The 21281-nt window shown below is 43.2% G+C and overlaps 1 protein-coding gene across 6 annotated transcripts; it reads left to right on the forward strand.

The window, feature by feature from the left end:
* The first annotated feature begins 394 nt into the window (after window positions 1-394).
* Window positions 395-3671, forward strand: LOC113070338 (galactose-specific lectin nattectin-like). 6 transcript variants are annotated; one of them, XM_026243621.1, is made up of 10 exons: window positions 395-509; window positions 716-805; window positions 967-996; window positions 1215-1244; window positions 1456-1485; window positions 2124-2147; window positions 2239-2321; window positions 2417-2551; window positions 2863-2974; window positions 3189-3671. In XM_026243621.1, the coding sequence occupies exons 2-10, from the start codon at window positions 748-750 to the stop codon at window positions 3284-3286; spliced, it is 600 nt and encodes a 199-aa protein (XP_026099406.1). In that variant the 5' UTR covers window positions 395-509; window positions 716-747; the 3' UTR covers window positions 3287-3671. The 6 variants fall into 6 exon arrangements, with proteins under 6 accessions (XP_026099406.1, XP_026099407.1, XP_026099408.1 ...); XM_026243622.1 differs by lacking the exon at window positions 1215-1244; XM_026243623.1 differs by lacking the exon at window positions 967-996.
* The last annotated feature ends 17610 nt before the right edge of the window (window positions 3672-21281 follow it).

The raw sequence follows: 21281 nt of genomic DNA on the forward strand, positions 1-21281 counted from the left end.
ATTTCCATGTACAAATATACATAGTCTATATTTCTATTTTTCACATTCTATATTCCTACTCTATACTCGCTTATATAGATATACATAGTCTACATTTATATTTTCATAGTCTATAAATATTAAATATATAATTATTTTTATAATAATTAAAAATAGATATACATAGTCTATATTCGTACTACTGCAGCGTAGTTTTTTTTTTTTTTTTTTTTTTTTTTTTATGTATAAAATAACCAAGTCAAGTAAATGTTTGTATTTATTTTAGGTTATGTAATGTGTGGTGTTGAAATCTGATTTCTTATCATAATTCTCCTGGTTTTCCTGTGTGGGATTAGGTGTAAGATAAAGATTTGTTGTGGGTTTTGGAGACAGGAACCAATCAGACAGCAGTCTCCTCTGTGTATGAACCAAATAAAAAGAGGGGAGTCATGATCTGGTTTTGAAGAGTCAAGCATTTGTTGTTCTGCAGAGAGCTACAGACGACTTGGACGTGACTAACTTCATAGAGGGTGAGGTTTTTCAGCCGTTCAAAACTTTACACTTTACTGTTTCATAAAAGTGTGTCTTGAGTCAATGGATAATTTGAAATGCTTATATATATATATCCTCTTCATAGTGATGCACAGGGGTCTTGTACAGCTGGGAATATTGGAATGTGGATATTGAGAACAGGTTAATAATGAATAAAAACTGTTCTGTCTTCATGTTTTGTCAGGTGTGCAGTAGTACTGGTTGATTTCAGGAACAATGGCAGTCTGGCCTCTTTGTCTGTCTTTCTTTCTGCTCTTTGCTCTGGATGCTTCAGGTAATTGTTGTGAAGTGTATGTGGCCCAGTTTTCTATTCGTGTGGTTTACCTCAAATCCCACAGACTGTTAGTTTGGATTTAGACATAAAACTGTAATCTGATTATTAAAATTTTTAAAGCACACACACACATATATATAATTTTTCTTTGATTATTTCAGAGGCAACACCTCTTAATGGCACAAGCAATGGTAAGATATTGATGCTGTCTTTTAGCGTGTTACATTTGTTCTGCTCTTTTGCTCTGGATGCTTCAGGTAATTGTTGTGAAGTGTATGTGGCCCAGTTTTTAATTTATTCAGTTTACCTCAAATCCCTCAGACTGTTAGTTTGGACTAAGACATAAAATTGTAATCTGATTATTAAAATGTTTAATACATATATATTCTTTTTTCTTTTATTATTTCAGAGACAGCACTTCTTACTGGCACAAGCGATGGTGAGATATTTTAGTGTGTTACATTTGTTCTGCTCTTTTGCTCTGGATGCTTCAGGTAATTGTTGTGAAGTGTATGTGGCCCAGTTTTTAATTTGTTCAGTTTACCTCAAATCCCACAGACTGCTAGTTTGGATTTAGACATAAAATTGTAATCTGATTATTAAAATGTTTAACATATATATATATATTCTTTTTTCTTTTATTATTTCAGAGGCAGCACCTCTTAATTGCAGAAGCAATGGTGAGATATTTTAGTGTGTTACATTTGTTCTGTCTAGTTGTAGTGACAAAAGCAGGGTCGTCACTGGTGGGGTGAAAGGTGGTGATGATTATAGGGACCCACGGATGTGGACAGAGCTCAAACACCGAACTGAGTTCTCCATCTCCATCACATTAACTTACAAACACAAAAAGAGGTGAAAAGCTTAATGTGTTCTGTGCACACAGAGAGCCACGTCTCAGCCCTTCAACACCAAATTGAGTTTTGCCTCTTCTTGTTCTTGAACGGACAAATGCATAAAATATTATGTTGTACCTGTCTTGGCGGTCGGTTACCAGTTAAGTGAATGTAAACAGTTGAGAAAGAATTTGGATGCATTGTGTTTTAAAGTGACTGCGCCTAATTTAGCAGCTGCTGTCTATGTCCTTATTTTAATCCATGAAATCTAATGAGAGAAAATCTCTCACTGCCCTTCACTAAATTACTTTGTCCTTTTAACAAGAATTCAACTCTTTTTCATTTATACAGTGAAGACTATGCAATGCTATTTTACATTTGATTATATGGTCTCTGTAATTGGACAATTACAAACTTAAACATTGTTTAATTTGTTTCTTTGTTCTGTTTATTTCTTTGTGCTATTTACACATTTTAAACAGGGACCTGTACCCTGGTCAGACAAGGTGCGTATACATACAATATCAATCTGATCTCAGTTTAATGAAAATACTAAAGGTTTAAGGCAGCAATAATACTCACTTATCTTTCTTACAGAAACCTGTGAAAGTGGATGGTCTGCATATAAAGGTAGATGCTTCCGCTTTTTTAACTTTCAGCGTTCCTGGATTGATGCAGAGGTATGAGATGCCATCTTATCATAGGGATTCCTTCATTTCTAAGTCTTGAAATTTTCAGTTGGTTAACAATAGTTTTTATGTCCTACTCTCTTTAGAAACAGTGTTTGGGCTACGATGGGAACCTGGCCTCTGTACACAGTTATGAGGAGTACACCTTCGTACAGTTCATGATTAAATATCAAACTCAAGCTGCAACTGAGGCCTGGATAGGAGGCTATGACGCTGTTTCAGTATGTTTGTTTTACATTTGTTTAGCGTACTTGTCAATGGCCATTCTTTTTCTTTTTCTTTTGTATATTGTAGTTGTTCTTGAGTTTTGTCATAGAATAAAAAGTAAGATTAGGATACAGCTGATATGTTTGGCATGGTAGGTCTACTGGTTTCTGTAGAGAAACACAAACATGTTTTTGATGCGTTAACATCATGAACTTGTGATCCAAATGGTTGGTGTGAACATGTTTTTTTATATTAACGAATATCAAATAATGCCATGTAGGTGTGTGATGGAAACGGAGTGTCCTTTATGGTGTTCTGTTCACAGGAGGGAACATGGCTCTGGAGTGATGGATCAAAACTGGACCAAGAGATATGGGCTCCTTCACAACCTGACAATACCAATAGAAACGAGCACTGTCTTATGATGAACTATCAACGTGAGTGTTTTAAATGTTTATAAAATATCATCACTATTTATATCTTTGTTATTTTTATCCAATAACCAGCCGAATGTAGAACTGTATTTTATCTTCACCTAATGTTTATGAAATGGTAAAGGAATAGAATTGGCTGTATTACCTTAAGAAGCATTACATTTGATCAGAATACTTATACTGTAACAATAATAGACTTTTTTCCTTCCTGCTATAGCCTCGAGCAACTGGAATGACAGCCCCTGTCATATTAAAAAGCCTTATGTGTGTGTGAAGAAATACACTCGAGCATTTAAGTTTAATGTAAAATTGTAAATGTCTTATTGTCTTGCATTAAAGGAATAGTTGACCAAAAAATGACAATTTTGAAACATCGCTTACCCTCAGTCGATCCAAGATAAAGATTAGTTCTTCATCAGAACAGATCTGAAGAAATATAACTTTACATAATTTGCTTATTGATGGAGATCCTCTGCAGTGAATGGGTGCCATCAGAATGAAATCTCAAACAGCTGATCATGAAGACATCACAATAGTCCACACGGCTCCAGTCCATCAATTAATGTCTTGTGAAGTGAAAGGCTGCAAGTTTGTAATCAATTTTTCATTTTTTTGGTCAATTGCTCCTTTAACTAATTCTACGTAATTTCTTTGCTAATGTGCAAGTAGAACTCAATAAATATCAAGCAGTTGCATTTAATTGTTTCTCTGGGTTTTTGTCTCATTCCACGTATCAGATGTGAATTTTCTGAATGAAATTCCTGAAGATTTTTGGTAAACTTTGGATCTGCGTAAATAAAATTCAGCATCAGAGGTGCTTTGCTTTTGTCATGCCATTATGTTATTATAGGAAATAAATAGAAACATTTGATAATCAAGTTGTTAAAAAACCAACAGTAAAATAATTCAAAAGGAGTGTGCCAAAGAAAGAAGTTTTTTGTCAAAAAGTCTATTTCATGAAATTACAAAGCTTATATAAGCAGAAGCAATACTAATACAAAATTCTTTATAGAGTAACCCGTGACGGTGATTGGTCCACATTAAGGAGATGCTTTCATTTTTTTTACGCCCCAAAACGTCTCAGGTTACAAATGTAACCTTTGTTCCCTGAGAACAGGGAACGAGGCAGGCCTGACCTGGTGTCATTACATAAGACACTACAGACTAGCCACTTCCTGTCTGTCCGAAGACAGAGCCTCTGGACACTTGCCTTTAGGAAGGCATCCAGCCCGAGGAACTGCGGAGCAGGCAGTGAACCACTCGGCCCGGATCTCAGAGACAGGATATCCTGGAGAGTATGACTCAGCGTAGTGCTTTACAACCCTTGCCAACGTGGGGAGTTTCTCTACTCGATCCACGGATCTACCCAGTGTTTGTGTTTCAAAAACACTGAGGAGGCCTGTGAGGGCCTAAGGACTGATCTAACTGGGAGGCCTCATGAGAGGCCTACGACTGACTGACCAGACTCAGGAGACCACATACTCACATTGACCCTCAGTGAGGGGAGCATAAGATCTACCTGGTAGGCAACCAGGCTGTAGCAGGATAAAGAGGTTCCAGGAGGGAACCCGTAGCAGAGAATAAAAACTTGAGCCGAGCCAGGGCGCAAGCTCACCTTCGGTAGCTGCCTGCTAAGGACTGCTAAACTGAAAGTAAGCGGCCACTAGCTTACAAAACCCAGCATCACCGTGAAACTACTCCCAGGGAGACCTGGAGAGGCCTACTACCTGACAACCACAGTATGTGGGAGCTCACCTTCGGAGAGGCCTGGTGAAGCCTACTACCTGATAACCACAATATGTGGGAGTTCACCTACAGAGAGGCCTAGAGAGGCCTACTACCTGTTACCAGATAACCACCTTAAGTGGAAACTGAAAGTCATTTGGAACTCAACTCCAGGGAGGCCTGGTGAGGCCTACTACCTGACAACCACAGTATTTGGGAGCTCAACTTCAGGGAGGCCTAGTGAGGCCTACTACCTGATAAACACAGTGCAGGAAAGCTTACTTTCAGGGAGGCCTGGAGAGGCCTACTACCTGAAAACCATAGCTGATAGTGAGACAGACTGGCAGTCCAGTTGACTGTCTTTGGGGCCTTGCCTTCAGGGAGGCCTTATGAGGCCTATTACCTGACAGTTCAAAGAAGCGGGAATTCAACTTCAGGGAGGCCTGTGGGGCCTGCCATCTAGTAACCACAGTTTGTGGGATTAAACCCTCAGGGAGGCCTAGTAAAGCCTACTACCTGACCACCACAAATTGTGGGAGCCCACCTTCAGGGAGGCCTGAAGAGGCCTACTACCTGAAACAGTCTAATCAGCTGGATGTAACTGCTGCTGGGGACTCGCCTAACAGGGAGGCCTGGTCGAGCCTACTAGCTGATAGCGAGTCTATTTTGCTACTTTAACGAACACTGCTGGAACCATACTATTAAAAAACTTTTCCTATAGTTTTGTCCTAGTGTATGTTCCACAATGTTGTGACCCACCTCCGAGGAGGCCTGTTAAGGCCTACTAATCGGCAGTGAGCCTTCTGCCCGAACTACCAGGGCCAACCACCGAAGGTGAGCTGGCCTAGGAGCCCTATTGGGGGCTATTCGGTCAAGGAGACCTGCTGGGGCCTACTACCCAACCGTGCAGCCTTCGCGGCAGAAAGCTGTTGCTACAGCATCTTGGTACCTAATCACATTGCCAGAGGCAGTGTACTCAGCAAAAAGCAATACCTTTATAGCAGGGGAGTACAACATATGCCATTCTGCCTAGTGGAGGCCCCATTAGGGGCCTACCTACTAAATGCATAGGCGTCAGCCCATGGCAATGCTCTGGCTTCAAAGGGAGCGGAGTTCAAAAACCGGAATGAAATGTAGTTTAGAACTCCCTGCTCAACCGGAGCCATCGTGTTGTGAGATAGATACAGAGCTGAGAATGGACTACTCAAAACTACCCTGAGTTAGCGGGGGAGTAACAACCATATGCCCCTGCAAGGTTAGACAGGGAGCAGGCCTGCAAGTGGCTCCAAAGGGTGACAGGGATTTGTCCTGCGCCCAGCCTAGGGGGGGCTAAATTGCAATCCAACCCACTTCAACCCATCGGTCGAGCGATTAGCTCAACGGGCTGAGTGGAGCCAGCTCTAGAGGCCCAAAAACATCTCTGTTTGGCAGGGTCTGACAAACTGTCACTTCGCAGAGCGAAAGATGGCCTAACCCTGCCAGACTGATCCTACCTCAGCTACCACCCTGCATTACTCTATCACCCCTGAATGCAGAGAAAGGGGCGGCCTTGGCCAACAACTCCCATTTAAGGGAGGAGGCTGAAATCTATGGGAGGAAGCCTAACACATAATGAATGTGGCAGCTATACTTAGCAACACGCCTCCATTATCCCTAGCATAGCCTAGGCCAGCTACAGAGGCGGCCCAGATGAGGGCCGACCTACAAGCATAGATCTACCTGAGGGCTCGGAGGAGCCACAGCCTACTTGATTGAGAGGCTGTGAAAACACTCAACCTAATGAAACCCTACAGAGCTCAGGGGAGCGAGTACTCAGGATAGCAATGTCACAAACCGATAGGCAGGACATCTATCTGAAGATCTATCTGAAGCGCCAGCGTCAGTCTAAACCTAAAGCAAAAAAGTTTTTTTTTTTTTTTTTTTTTTGGAAGACCAACTACTCTACCCCTGGGTGGCTAATAGCCCTGAGGCTAAACAGAAATGAGCGGTGGCCCACCACGCATATATAATGTTATGACAGGAAGGCCATCACATACTCAGCACAGAAGCCAAATCTTCGAGCTTCTTCCTAATTCGTTCTAGCCACCAACTGGGGGAGGCTTCAGGGCCCTAAAGTCCAATACTTTAATTGTTCCTCTAAGAATGACCCCTTAGATCTATACAGGGAACAAGGTCTGTAGAGAAATACAAATCAGAGTTAGTTATATACACAGAATTTTACAAACCAAAAAGTTCACCTGCGGCATGCGGAGTGAAGACTCGCCAGAGAGTTCTCAGTGAATCTGGGGACCACCACTTTTACATGCCTAAAAGAGGCGCTCACATTAACCAGTTGCTACGGCGGGCCATCAGAACATAGTTCTCATTATAAGGCCCATCCCCAGGTCTGGTGTAATGTAAACGCCTGGGGAGTCAAAAAGAGGTAGAGGGCTGGTAGAAAAGGCCCTCCAGGGAGATCAAACCCTACTTCCGCTGAGCGTTGCTGCGCTTGTGCTGAATGATCTCCTGAAGTCCCTCTTCTTGCGGGAGGCTCGCCTCCTCTGTGTCCTACTCCTCCATGGAGGGGGCGCACGAGAGGCAACACTAGACCTCTGGTCCTATCTACGGTCCTCAGACCAAGACGGACCCGGTCCTCCCGCCTACCTGGGCTGGGGCCCGGATCTCAGTGGTATACAGGTCTTAAATGCGGCTGAGCGCGCCTTCGCTTCCCTAAACTTTCCAACCACCACCTCAACAGAGGTGCCAAAAAGTTTAGCAGGCGAAACTGGTGAATCAAGGAGAAGGGATTGGCCGATTGCGGCAGCAATCTGTTTAGTGGCCCGGAGGGATAAATCTGTGGTCTGGCGCAACTCAGCGACTGCCTCAGAGGACAGCCCTGCCCCCTGGTCGAGATCCTGCAGAAGGTCAGCTTGGTAGGCTTGGAGCACTGCCATGGTATGAAGGGCAGCTGCCATGTACGCTCTGCCATTCAAGCGAGCCGTGGTTTTAATGGGCTTGGATGGCAGAGTCTGAGCTTTTAGTGTCGACACCTGCCCAGATACGAGAAAGTTTGCAAACATCTCGTAAATGGGTGGCATCGACACATAACCATACTCCCCGATCCCCTCAACATCAGCGAAATTACCCCGCTGATGTCGATGAATGCGGGCAGAGTATGGTTTCTTCCATGCCCTCTCGATCTCTGAATGGAGATCAGGAAGGAATGGAAGGCTCTGCTGAGCTGGTGGTCTATGTTCAGGGAAAAAAACGATCGTAAAAACGACCGCGAACGATCTCTCCCTGAGTGCGCCGCCATGGCAACTGAAGTTTGTCAGTGGCACGCTCCATAACTTCCACCAACTCTGCGTACACGGGGCAGGATGGCTGACGAGGTTGAGGATCTAAATCATCCTCCTCAGCCATCTCTTGCCCAGCCCGAAGAGCACTCGCTGCAGTATCAGTAGGAAAAAAGTCTCCGTCATCCACCTCCAGCTCACTCTCGTCAGCCGATGACGCGTCCGAGAGGTTAACGCCCCTCTTGAGACTGTCAGCGAGCTCCATCTGGGATTCCCATGAAGCGCATCGCCGCTCTGCCTCGGCACGAGCGGGACCCGATCCGCGAGGACCAGATCTTGAACTCTCTTCCCTCGAGAAGAGAGCCCGACGAGAGCGTAGTGTTCTCAAAGAAAAACGCTCACAACTTGCACAGAACGCTCCCTCATGAGCATCCTGTGCGTGCTCTTCACCCAAACAGTACAACACATATCTCGTGAGTGTCACCCGGCGACAAATATCTTGGGCACGGGTCAGCACATTTCACAAAACTTTTAGGACTTGCCTTAGATGTGCGTTTCATTTTCGCTCTAAGCAGACGTTTAAATCAGACAAAACAGTCCCTGAAGACGAAAAGGATATTGTCATGGTTTCAAGGCGCCCTTTTTATATCCAGGTCGCACGCTGATCATTCAAGCTGATGATTCACGGCTGTCGCCAGTCAGCATGATTGCTGTGAGTTGATATTTGATTTCAGACACCTGTCACATCTGAGGCGTTCCCCATAGCGTCGATGTATGGAGCCAGAAGAGTCTCAATAAAGATAAATGCACACACTACAGTCACATATGCACACATAGGATTCATACATGCACACACATAATTCATAAATACACACACAGGATACACAAATGCACACAAAATTCACAAATGCACACACAAAATTTAAAAAGCACAGAAGATTCACAAATGCATACAAAATTCACAAATGCACACAAAATTCAGAAATACACACACAATTTAGAAATGCAAACATTTACAAATGCACTCAAGATTCACAAATGCACAGGACAAGATTCAGAAATGTATTTCTGATGCACACACACATATATCTTGATTTACAAACTGATTGCGGTCTGTGAACTTCACTGCATTTGTGTGTGAATTTTGAGACTCCCCTGACTTGGCTCAACACACAAATGCCTTTTTTTTAAACAGGGAATGATCTGCAACCAATCAGATATCTCCCTTGTTTTAGCCAATCACAAGAATGCACCCCACGTGGTGGATTGTATACTTATAAGCCAATCAGCGAACGACTCACTTTCCTCACGCAGCGAACGACTCACTTACCTCACACAGCCGGCGACCCACTTTGCGCAGCGAACGACTCACTTTCCTCACGAGTCACGCAGCGAACGTCTCACTTTCCTCACCCAGCGAGCGACTCACTTTCCTCACGAGTCACGCAGCGAATGACTCACTTTCCTCACCCAGCGAGCGACTCACTTTCCTCAGCGAACGATTCACTTTCCTCACAAGTCACGCAGCGAACGACTCACTTTCCTCACCCAGCGAGCGACTCACTTTCCTCAGCGAACGATTCACTTTCCTCAAGCAGCGAAGTTGAGCGAACGATTCACTTTCCTCACGCAGCGATCAACTCACTTTCCTTAGCGAGCGACAGCCGGAGACCCACTTTTCGCAGCCAGAGAGCCACTTTCCTCTCGCAGCGGACCACTGACTCTCTCTTCATGTAGGGACTGAATATTATAATTAAAGTGACTTCTATATTGCATCCAAAAGAATATTTAGATATATTTAAATATTCAAATAGGTTTAAACATTTTTTTTTTTTTTTTACTTTCATTAAAATATTTCAATAAAATGAAATAATTGCCTATTGCAAATTTATGAATCCATGGTTAACTTTTTTTCTGCAGTCACTGGGCTATATGTATTGAGACATTTTTAAATTTATATTTAGTAAAAAATAATAAAAAATAAACCTGAATTGTAATCTAAACATCTGTATTTTCATACAATTTAATACAATTGCTGTGTGAACACGTTCATGTGATTGGCTTATAAGTAAACAATCCCCCCACGTGGGGTGCATTCTTGTGATTGGCTAAAAGAAGGGAGATATCTGATTGGTTGCTGATCATTCCCTGTTAAAAAAAAAGCATTTGTTTGTGGAGCCAAGTCAGGGGAGTCTCAAAATTCACACACAAATGCAGTGAAGTTCACAGACCGCAAGCAGTTTGTGAATCAAGATATATGTGTGTGTGCATCAGAAATACATTTCTGAATCTTGTCCTGTGCATTTGTGAATCTTGAGTGCATTTGTAAATGTTGTTTGCATTTCTGAATTGTGTGTGTATTTCTGATTTTTGTGTGCATTTCTGAATTTTGTATGCATTTGTGAATCTTCTGTGCTTTTTAAATTTTGTGTGTGCATTTGTGAATTTTGGGCGCATTTGTGCATCTTGTGTGTGTATTTATGAATCATGTGTGTGCATCTATGAATCCTGTGTGTGCATATGTGAATGTAGTGTGTGCATTTATCTTTATTGAGACTCTTCTGGCTCCATATCGATGACGTATTGTCGAAGTTCCCTTCGAAAGGGAACTGGACTGGTATGAGATGGCAGCTTCGAATGTTGTTTCCTTCATCTTGACGAATTTCTCGAGTTGCAGTTAACTGCAGTCCTTATGTCCTCGTCTTGGAAAATATCTTTGGAAAGTAGTACTTCAATAGCACTCCTACTATTTGGAAAAATATTATATCAAAAACATCATTGTAAACAAAGACCTGGTTTAGGAGTATATACAGTATTTATGTATGTTTTATATTCATTTTTAATGTTTAATGTTGTTCAACATGTCATGTTATCAAATTGAGAAATAAGTCAATGGCAATTCAGGAGTGAAGTGTCCAAATGAGAAGGGTCTGGCTCCAGACATGCACCTGAATTCTCAGACACCTGCACTTCCACAAGTGACGTCCCTTGCAGTCTGTAAATTAATGAATCAATAAATTATTTTAAGAGCATGTCTGCAGCCAGACCCTCCTCATTTGGACACTTCACTCCTGAATTGCCAGCAAATACTCAGGAACCCGCACAAAACAGACGCCATGCATTAAAACAATAAAACTTCAAAGAGAGCAAACAACATCCCTCTCCACACACATTAACCCTTTCGCACATGAGTTTAAAATTTTCTAGCTGAGTCCCCGGCATGAGTTTTTTTTTAGACGACCGTTATTTTAGAGTTTACCGCCTTATTGTTTCCATGGCGACGCGTCATGCTTCTCATGTGACACAATGCAGCTACAATACATCTGTATGCACATGGATCGCTTTTATTTAGTTATACCTGTTTTATTCAAAATATTCACAAACGTTGTTCTGACCACTCTGAAGTAAATTAAGGGTTTGTTTTTTAACATAATTGCGTGTGCAACAGTGCCCCCTTTTGGCTAACCAGCAGCAGTAGCTTTAGTTTAAGTTTCACTTTCGGTAGTAAATTTCCATCAACAGTTAATAGAGTGTGCAGCAGAGCAGAGTGCTAGTGGTGTTTTCTCCTGCTGCAATTTTTTCTTTTACACTGTTGCCTTGGATACTATTTGTCCGCAATTACTGTACATATTACTACATTTTTTTTAAAAGTAATTGAAGAGTTCGGTTGCAAAACACGATAAACGCATTTTTTGACATTTGGATTTTATTATTGGAAATCACTGTTCAGATATACCTTAATCTATGTGTGAATTGCTGCCATTAATAAGATTAAAAAATTTACATTTTAAGCCTACTACAAAATATTTTTTTTCACAAAACGCGACATCCGCCAGCCCAGTTTCTTTACAAAGTGCGATATAGGCTATAGAACGTTCAGGATGCTGCGTGAGTTCAGGATGTCACGCGAGGAGAGAGTCACCGCCGGTGAAGTGCTCCGAGTTTGCTCAGTGATTTAACGAAAAGTGGACCAGGATAAAATACTCCTGCGTCTGTCAACAATAAACAAATGCAGCAGGGAACGAGTCTCCGCTGATGTCAAGAAGAAAGTCAGGGAGGTTTGCTGTGTTCACACCAAACGCTAATAGAGCGTCTGGCGCGAATGATTTCTAGAAACTATTTCTTAAAACCCCTATTGTGAAAGTCAAAGGTGCCTCTAGACGCGTGAACGAGGCGAATTCGCGTCTTCCGCGCTGCGCTAAACGCCTTCACGCCACGAGACCTCCAGACGCGTGTAAACGCGCCTTTGCATTGCTTTTTGCAAAAAATAAATAAATAAATGTTATGTTGTGTATGTTCTGGCCAAAACTAACTCAGAATCTTATTATTATTAATCAATCTTTGTATATACTATTCCATATATTTATGATGTATTGTTTTTTAACCACTTTAAGATGTTTGACAATGTTAAGATAAATATGTTGCATTTTGGCATGGTTTTTGACTTATTTATGGACATAAAATTAAATAAAAAATATCCTGGATTTGAAGAATATTGTGTCCCTGGCCTTCACTGAGCTCAAATAATAGTTTAATGTACAAATAATTGGAAATGAACTTGACTGTTGATGTCTTAAATAATAATGTCAAATAACCAACATTTCTCAAAATGGATATATCTCGTTTTGCAACGAAACTCTTCAATTGTACCAGTGTTAATTTCGTTGACGAAGACTATGACGAAAAATATTCGTCAACTAACCTTTTTCACGGACGAAAACTAAATAAAAACTAAATAAAAAGTCAGATATGATGACGAAAAACGTGACGAAATATAACTGACACTTTAGTCAACGAATAAAAATGAGACGAAAATATATGGGAGGGACGAATGGAGAAGAGATCCAATCAGAGCGAATCTTTGAGGGTAGGTTGATCTATGCAGAAGCAGCCGAGCCCTTTTAAAAAGCCGCGGCAAATGCAAGCGCAACAGCTAAACAAACGCAGCAGTTACACAGAAAAGAGAACAAAGATGAGTTTGCAGAAATTCGCACAGTTTCGAGGACGTTTTCATAACAGTTAAGTTGTTTACACAGGGAACTACACTGCGACCTTTTGAAATGCCATTGCGACCCAAAGTTTTATGGGGTCGTAAATGTATCACTGGTTATTTTTGTAACTACTTATGTGTAATGCTATGTTTTAATATGAGCATTTATTAAAACTGAAATGTGTATTTTAAGAATACGTTTTATAACGTGCTCCGAGCATTCAATACATCAAGTTGCCTTCAGCCCCGCGATGCGGGACAGTTGAACTGAGCAGCTGGTTACTCGCACAACACTGAAGCGAGCTCTCCTTCAGCACGTTTGCGTCCTCCTGCACCCGAACGAACAAATAAAAATCGCATTTTAAATAAATATAAGAAAAAGAGTGAAAATTGAAAGAGCTCAATTCAGCAGCGCGGTGTTCTGGTGTTCAGGGAGCTAGCAGAGACGCGTCTCAAAGTCTTCTTGCTTTTGTACCGACAACAAATACAAACTAAATATGTCGAAATACCCGTCTTGGAAAGTGTGTTCGAAAAAGTCTGTAGTTATGTCTTCAGTGAAAGTAAAGAGTTGGAAAGAAATCGGATGCGTATCTTTATAATGGATGCATTTGTCTCTTAAAGTGACCGCGCCTAATTTACTAGCTCTGCTGTCAGTGTCTTTAATGTATGAAAATGAAAGTAAATCAATCACTGCTCTTTATTGAATTACTTAGTAGTTTTAACAAGAATTTATCCAAAGTCAATCCAAAAATCAGATAGAATAGATTATATTGTTTTACTAGTGACAAAAAAAAAACGTTGTAAGAAACGTTGAAGGTGTCTGAATACATTTTGGTTTGATTGTGTATTTTATTTTACAGTGAAGACTATGCAGTGCTATTTTAAATGAACAACCACAAACTTAAAAAAATGTAAACTTTGTGTAAATAGCACAAATAAAGAAATAGAATGAACATACAATACAAATATAATATAGGTGGTTGTCTATTTCAATAATGCTGTACTTCATCTTGAAAGAATGTCATATGCATTGCATATCATTCAGGACGAATGCATATCTTTTTCAGAGAGCATGTATATTTTTCATGGAGAGCAGGCCTTTATTTAATAAATATCATTCCATAACAGACTGATGGAAACATTTAGTCAAGTCAACTAAGTTGACTTTTTTTCTACTAAAAAAACTAGACTAAGACTAAAAGACTTAAGACTAGACTAAGACTAAAACTTTTATGATATTTAGTCGACTAAAACTAGACTAAGACTAAAACAATTCAGATGACTAAAATGTGACTAAAACTAAATGGTGTGTTATTCAAAAGACTAAGACTAAGACTAAATCCAAATTTGCTGTCAAAATTAACACTGGGTTGGAGCTAAACTCTGCAGGATGATGGCCCTCCAGGACCGGAGTTGCCTATCCCTGGCCTACACCATTGTTGAGCTGAGTCTCAGGAATTGAGTAACTGTTGGCTCCTCAGGCCAGTCGGAGCTACTGCAGAGGAATGGGCTCACTGAAATCCCTGTCATCATGATGTTGATGCAAGTTACTGCAAACGCAGGGCAGAAGATTGGGACTTTAATTGACCTTGCTTCAGATACAAACTGCATAACCCATAAGGCTGCTGAAAGACTGGGGTTAAGACATGAGAAGATAACTTTAGTTGTGCATGGGGTTGGTGGTATGGGCATGGAAGTGAACACTCAAAGGTATCTCCTCAAAGTCAGAGTCAAGACACCTAAAGGAACCGAGAGAGTTCATAAATGATCTGCTACGGCTTGGATGAAATCGCAAGAGTGCATCAAGTAATTGAACCTGAGAAGTTGAGAGAATTCTTCCCAGAAGTCAAACTTAAAGAATTGGAAAGGCCAGAAGAGGCCTTCTCATTAGCCATCGAGAGGGAAGACTCGCTCCCCAGAGGGTAAAAATCATTGGAGACCTCGTCTTATGGGAGGGTCCATTGGGCAAGACAGTAGGTGGTGTGCACCCCTACTTATTTGAATAGGTGGAGGTTGCAGCATATGAGTCCAAAACGCACTTTGCTCGGTCCATGAGGACAGCAGCTGTCAAATATCAAGAAATTGCAAGTCCAAGAACTGACACAGCCCAGCTATGGCAGGAGGATGGGGTTCAGGCCAAATATACAGCTGCCAGTAACCGTGAGTTCCTTGAGTGGTGGCACTGGGACAGCATCGGAGCTGCATGTGAGCCAAGATGTGGAGGATGCCGATGTGGAAACTGTCCACCAGGAGGAAAAGAAATGACCCTGGCAGAGGAGAGGGAACTGGAGATCATTAAAGGAGGCCTCACCTACAAGAAGGGGGATGCTCACACACCAGCTCCACATTGGGATGCTAAGTATCCTTGGACGGTAGATCCAGCCTCTCTCCCAAACAACAAAGGTGCAGTCCAGGCTTGTTTTTTGAGGACCGAAAAGCAACTAAGCAGAGAGCCAGCCTGGAAAATCGCATATACTACCCAGATCCGTGTAATGGTCGAACGAGGCGCAGCCATAAAACTCACCAACAAAATCATGGACGAATGGAACGGACCAGTGTGGTATGTAAGCCACCTGGTGGTGCCGAACCCTCATTCGGTAACAACACCAATTCGTATTGTGTGGAATAGTAGCCAGGAATACAAAGGCGTTGGTATGAATGATCTTCTTCTGAAGAGACCAGACGTTCTCAACCCTATCAGAGCTGTCCTGCTGAGGTTCAGAGAAGGGACGTATGCATCTCTAGGAGATATCAAAAAGATGTACAACTCTGTATGGCTCGAGGAGCTTGAGATGCATCTTCATAGGTTCCTCTGGAGGGACAGCCCAGATGAAGAGATAAGTGAATATGCAACAACCAGAGTCAACATTGGGGACAGACCTGCTGGTTGCATTGCTCAGTTGGCTATGAGAGAAACCGCACGCCTGCCCAACTCTCTTCACTTGGAGGATGAGCGTAGAGTCATAGAAGAGGACAGGTATGTAGATGACCTCTTAACCTCCCATAATGACCTAAATAAGCTTAACAAAATTACAGCAAATGTTGAAGAGATTTTGAAAGCTGGAGGTTTCTTCCTCAAACCATGGGTCAGGTCAGGGCAAAGTGGGAGGCAAGGAGTGGAGAAGGAGGGTTTAACAGAGACACAAGGAAAAAATGTAATTCTTTCAAATCAAATGAGGGATGAAGACAACAAAGCCTTGGGTATTGGCTACCAAGTGGATGAAGACCAGCTCTACATGTTAATCTGCGTTAACTTTTCCAAAAGGAAGAAGAAGATAAGAGTTGGAAAATATCTTCTGAAGGAGGAGGTGAGAACTGAAACCCCTAAGCCACTGACTAGAAGGGCTCTCTTAAGCCAAGTTGCTGGACTGTATCACCCTATTGGTTTAGTTACACCCGCCAAACAGAAGGGAGCAATTCTTGTAAGAAAAGCATTCCAAGGGGGAGGGGGTGGCAAACTAACCCAAGAAAACTGTGACCAACCTCACTCAGAAAGGCTCAGAGAAGAAGCCATACAGCTTTTTGAAGAATATGTGCAGCTTGGACAGGTGAAATTCCACAGGAGCCTCACACCAGCAGGCTGGGAAGGGAAACCTTGGGGCATCACTTTCTCTGATGGAAGTGACCAAACCTATGGAGCTGTGATGTACTTAAGATGGGAGACAAGTCAAGGCACTGAAGTTAGATTCGTTGAATCAAAAGCCAAGCTGACACCCCTGGATCAGAAGGGTGAAGCTGTAAAAGCGGAGATCTTTGGTGCTGTCTTCGTAGCCAGGATCAGGAAGTATGTGGAAAAGCATGCTCAAATGAAGATTGAGAGATGGTTCCACCTACTCGACAGTCAAACGTTCTTAGGAGCCATTCAAAGAGTCAGTTATGGGTATAAAACATTCTTTGCAAATAGAGTGAGTGAAATCCAGAAAGCTGGCCTAGTGCAAGACTGGTGGTGGATCTGTGGAGATCTAAACATAGCTGACATTATAACAAGAGGAGGTTCTCCTGAAGATTTGAAGGAGAATTCAACATGGCAAAATGGACCAGAGTTCCTGAAGTGGCCAGTGGAGAAGTGGCCTATAAAATCGGCTAGAGAGGTTGCAGCTCATGCCAGGGAGAGTGTAAACAAGCTCCAGAGGAAGGCCTTCTCAGGTGCATTAACAAGAGCTCAAACAAGGAGTAAGCAGGAAAAAGACCTACGAGGCACTCAGGAAATTCCAAAAAGTGAAACTCAAGAAGGAATATCTGTGTTTAACCCAACATCTGTTCTTCCAGGAAGGAAGTCCTCTGTAGAATTCAGACGTTCAAAGAAGATAAGCGAGCAGTGCCAGTTTTACCATTTGAAGCATGGGTGTCTACATTGCTGGCACAAGAATCCCACAAAGCAAACTACGAGGGACTGGCAGGAACTCTTCTCTGGATGAGGAACAAATCCTGGATAATAAAAATCTTTATACTTGCCAAGAAAATGGTTGACAGCTGTGTGGTCTGCAGGAAAAACAAGGCAAAACAGTGTCGACAAATCATGGCTGACCTGTCTCTAGAGCGAACAGGCCCAGCTGCACCTTTTGAATTCACCACAATGGACCTGTTCGGCCCTTATGAAGTGACAGATGAGGTCAAGAAAAGAACTAGACTCAAAGTATGGGGAATAGGCTTCTGCTGCATGGCTTCTCGAGCCATACACACTGAAGTGGTGAGTGACATGTCATCTGAAGGATTCCTACTAGCCTATCATAGGTTTACTTCACTAAGAAGACACCCCAGAAACCTCTGGTCAGATCCTGGCACTAATTTTGTGGGAGCCAGACCTGCACTGGAACAGCTCCACAAATTCCTTAATATAATAAACAAGTCTGAACTTGAAGACACAGCTGCCAAGCATGGTACCGAATGGTCGTGGAAGATCCACCCTGCAGACTCTCCCCATAGGAATGGTGCAGCAGAGGCAGCTGTCAAAGTAGTAAAGCGGGCATTGAGCAACCTTGGTGGAGATGCTGTTTTCACATGGAGTAAATTCCAAACTTTTCTCTTCATGGCAGCTAACCTTGCAAATGAGAGACCCATTGATGCAAGAATTCAAAGCAGAGAAGACTGTATAGAGTATATCACCCCAAATTCTCTGCTTTTAGGACGTGGCAATCCAAAGGGAGACCCTGGAGATTTCCAATTTGATGGCTACCCTTACAAAAGAATTAAACAAATTCAAGGAGAGGTAAATAATTTCTGAAAGAAGTGGAGCCAATTGGCTGGACCTAATCTGTTCATAAGGAACACATGGCACACCAAAGAGCGAAATGTAGCTGTTGGAGATGTGGTCTGGTCTGAAGGAGTTTGCGTATATACGCAAACTCCTTCAATGATAAATTGCTCACGGCACCACACTTGCACGCTCGCTCGCCAGGTTAACTGACCCCAAAAGTTCTTTGGGGCTCCTCTTTATAGTCCAAGCCCCGCCCCTTTTGTTAAAACCATTGCATACATTTGTGGGTAAGTATTTCAGGTGAGTATGGACCCTTTTCTCAACATCACAAAAATAGCCAAAATATTTACAAAAACAAACTCCAAACCAAAATAACAAATACAAATGTAGAAACAAAAACATTTGCCTAATAATAACAAATTCCCATTATCCCCCCTAATGAACCAAGACAATGGATGAGCCGACTTCCGGTTGCTTCGCGCCGATCCGGCCACACACAGCGGTCCTGACACTATTTATCCAGGCTGCTGGGTGGCGCTCGGGTTCGGTTGATCGATGGTGGAGAAGCAACGCGGAAGACCGGCAACACAGACGCTGACAAACACAGGTATGTATTAACATAACATGATGAAACATCAAACATAGAAACAGAAACAAACACAACTCAGGTATGTATGCATGTTGTCATGCTCAGCAGGGATTCTGAAGGGGATGGAAGTGGAGTGGCTATGTTTGAGTGTATGATGACCAGCGTGCTAATGGCGTGCGTGTGCACCCACAACGCCCCAGCAGGGAACGGAGGATGAGGTAAGAGGGTGTGTGTGTGTGTGTGTATGTGCTGCGTTAACCAACAGGGACAGGTCACTCTGTCACATCACCTCTCCCCTCTCCAGGCCGCGAACTGACGGGATTCCGAGACAGGTAGTCGGCTATTTTATTTTGAGGTCCTGATCGATGTCGGACCTTAAACTGGTAGGGTTGCAGGGAAAGGTACCACCTAGTTACCCGAGAGTTGTGGTCCTTCATGGTGTGGATCCATGTCAGGGCTCGGTGATCCATTTCTAAGGTAAACTCCCTTCCTAGCAGATAGTACCTTAGGCTCTCCAAGGCCCACTTGATCCCCAAACATTCCTTCTCCACGGTAGAGTATTGTTTTTCTCTTGGAAGAAGTTTCCTGCTCAGGAATGCTATGGGCCTCTCTTTACCCATATCGCCTTGGGCCAGGACTGCTCCAATTCCAACAGCTGAAGCATCTACCTGGACAACAAACATCTTGGTGAAGTCAGGACTTATAAGGACTGGGTCAGAACACCTCTGCCTCTTAAGGGTGTTGAAGGCCATTTCACATTCCTCAGTCCAAACAACAGGGTTCTTCACGTTCTTCAGAGCAAGTTGGTCAAGGGAACAGCAGTGGTAGAAAAATTGGTGATGAACCGTCGGTACCAGTCCTAGAAAGGATCTGACTTCCTTCTTTGTCTTTGGTCTTGGGCTACGTCGCACTGCTTCTACCTTGTCCACTTGAGGCTTTAGCTCTCCGTTTCCCAGGTGGTACCCAAGGTAGTTGGTCTCCGACTTTGCCCACTCACACTTTGCCACATTCAGCGACAGGCCAGCCTCCTGGATCTTGCTCAGGGTTTCTCTGAGGTGTAGAAGATGGTCCTCCCAAGTTGCACTGTAGATAACCACATCATCCAAATATGCAGCCGACCATTCTTCACAGCCTCTGAGGACCTGGTCCATTAGTCGCTGGAACGTTGTGGGTGCTCCATGCAGCCCGAATGGTAGGACGGTGAACTGGTATAGTCCCAGTGGGGTCCGGGATGCCTCCTCAAGGGGGACTTGCCAGTAACCTTTACATAAGTCCAAAGTTGTAATGTACCTGGCTTGGCCGATACGCTCTAGGAGGTCATCGATGCACGGCATTGGATATGCATCAAACCTCGATTGAGCATTCAGCTTCTGAAAGTCAATGCAGATGCGCAAGGTATCATCCTTCTTTGGGACGATAACAATTGGGCTACTCCACTCACTCACTCAATAACTCCCAACTCCAGCATCGTCCCAATCTCTGCTTTCAGAGGTGCCACCAGCCTCTCAGGAACACAATACGGTCTCTGTCGTGAAGGGTTCTGATCGAGCAGATGGATCTGATGTTGTACCAAGCTGGTCCGCCCAGGCCTCTGGCGGAACAACGAGGGATATTGACCCAGAAGGTTGTGCAGTTCAGCCTGTTTGTCTTCTCCCAGATGACGGAGTTCAACCTCTGCTGGCTGTGCTGACTCTCTCACTTTCGGCTCTGGCTGGTCTTCATCCTGATCATCCTCCACCTCACGAATCAGCAGTGATGTTTCGATCTTCCTGGGTGGTTCCTTCCACTCCTTCAGGAGGTTGATATGATACGTTTGTACCGCCTTGCCCTTGTCAGTGTGATGAATTTCGTAAGTCACTGGTCCCATCTTTCGAACAACACTGTACGGGCCTTGCCACTTCATTAGTAGTTTGTTCGCTGATGTTGGGAGCAATAACTAAACCTTTTGTCCAGGTTGCAGCTCTCGGGATCTAGCATGCTGGTCGTACCACGTCTTCTGTGTTTTTTGTGCCTGTCGGAGGTTTTCTTGGGCTTTTTCCCTGTAGCTCTCTAGGCAGTCTCTCATCTCAAGGACGTACTGGACAATGCCCTTCTCAGACTTCTTTACGTCTCCTGATGAAGTGGCCTCCCAACTTTTCCGTAGTAGATCCAGCGGCCCTTGAACCTGCCATCCATACAGGAGCTCGAATGGAGAGAAGCCTGTTGATGCTTGTGGTACCTCCCTGTAGGCGAACAGCAAGAATGGTAGCCATTTGTCCCAGTCCCTTCCAGTGTCTGACACAAACTTGCGAAGCATATTCTTTAGTGTCTGGTTAAAACGCTCCACCAACCCGTCGGTCTGTGGATAGTATGGCGTAGTCTTTATGGCAGTGATGCCCAGCTGCCGGTGCAGTAACTTCATCAGCCTCGACGTGAAGTTGGTCCCTTGATCTGTGAGGATCTCCTCAGGTATCCCCACTCGGGAGAACAGCTGGACGAGAGCATTGATGACCTTTGGTGTAGTGATAGAACGGAGAGGGAAAGCCTCGGGATAC

The sequence above is a fragment of the Carassius auratus genome, unplaced genomic scaffold (genome assembly GCF_003368295.1).
Source record: "Carassius auratus strain Wakin unplaced genomic scaffold, ASM336829v1 scaf_tig00003761, whole genome shotgun sequence".
NCBI lineage: Eukaryota > Metazoa > Chordata > Actinopteri > Cypriniformes > Cyprinidae > Carassius > Carassius auratus.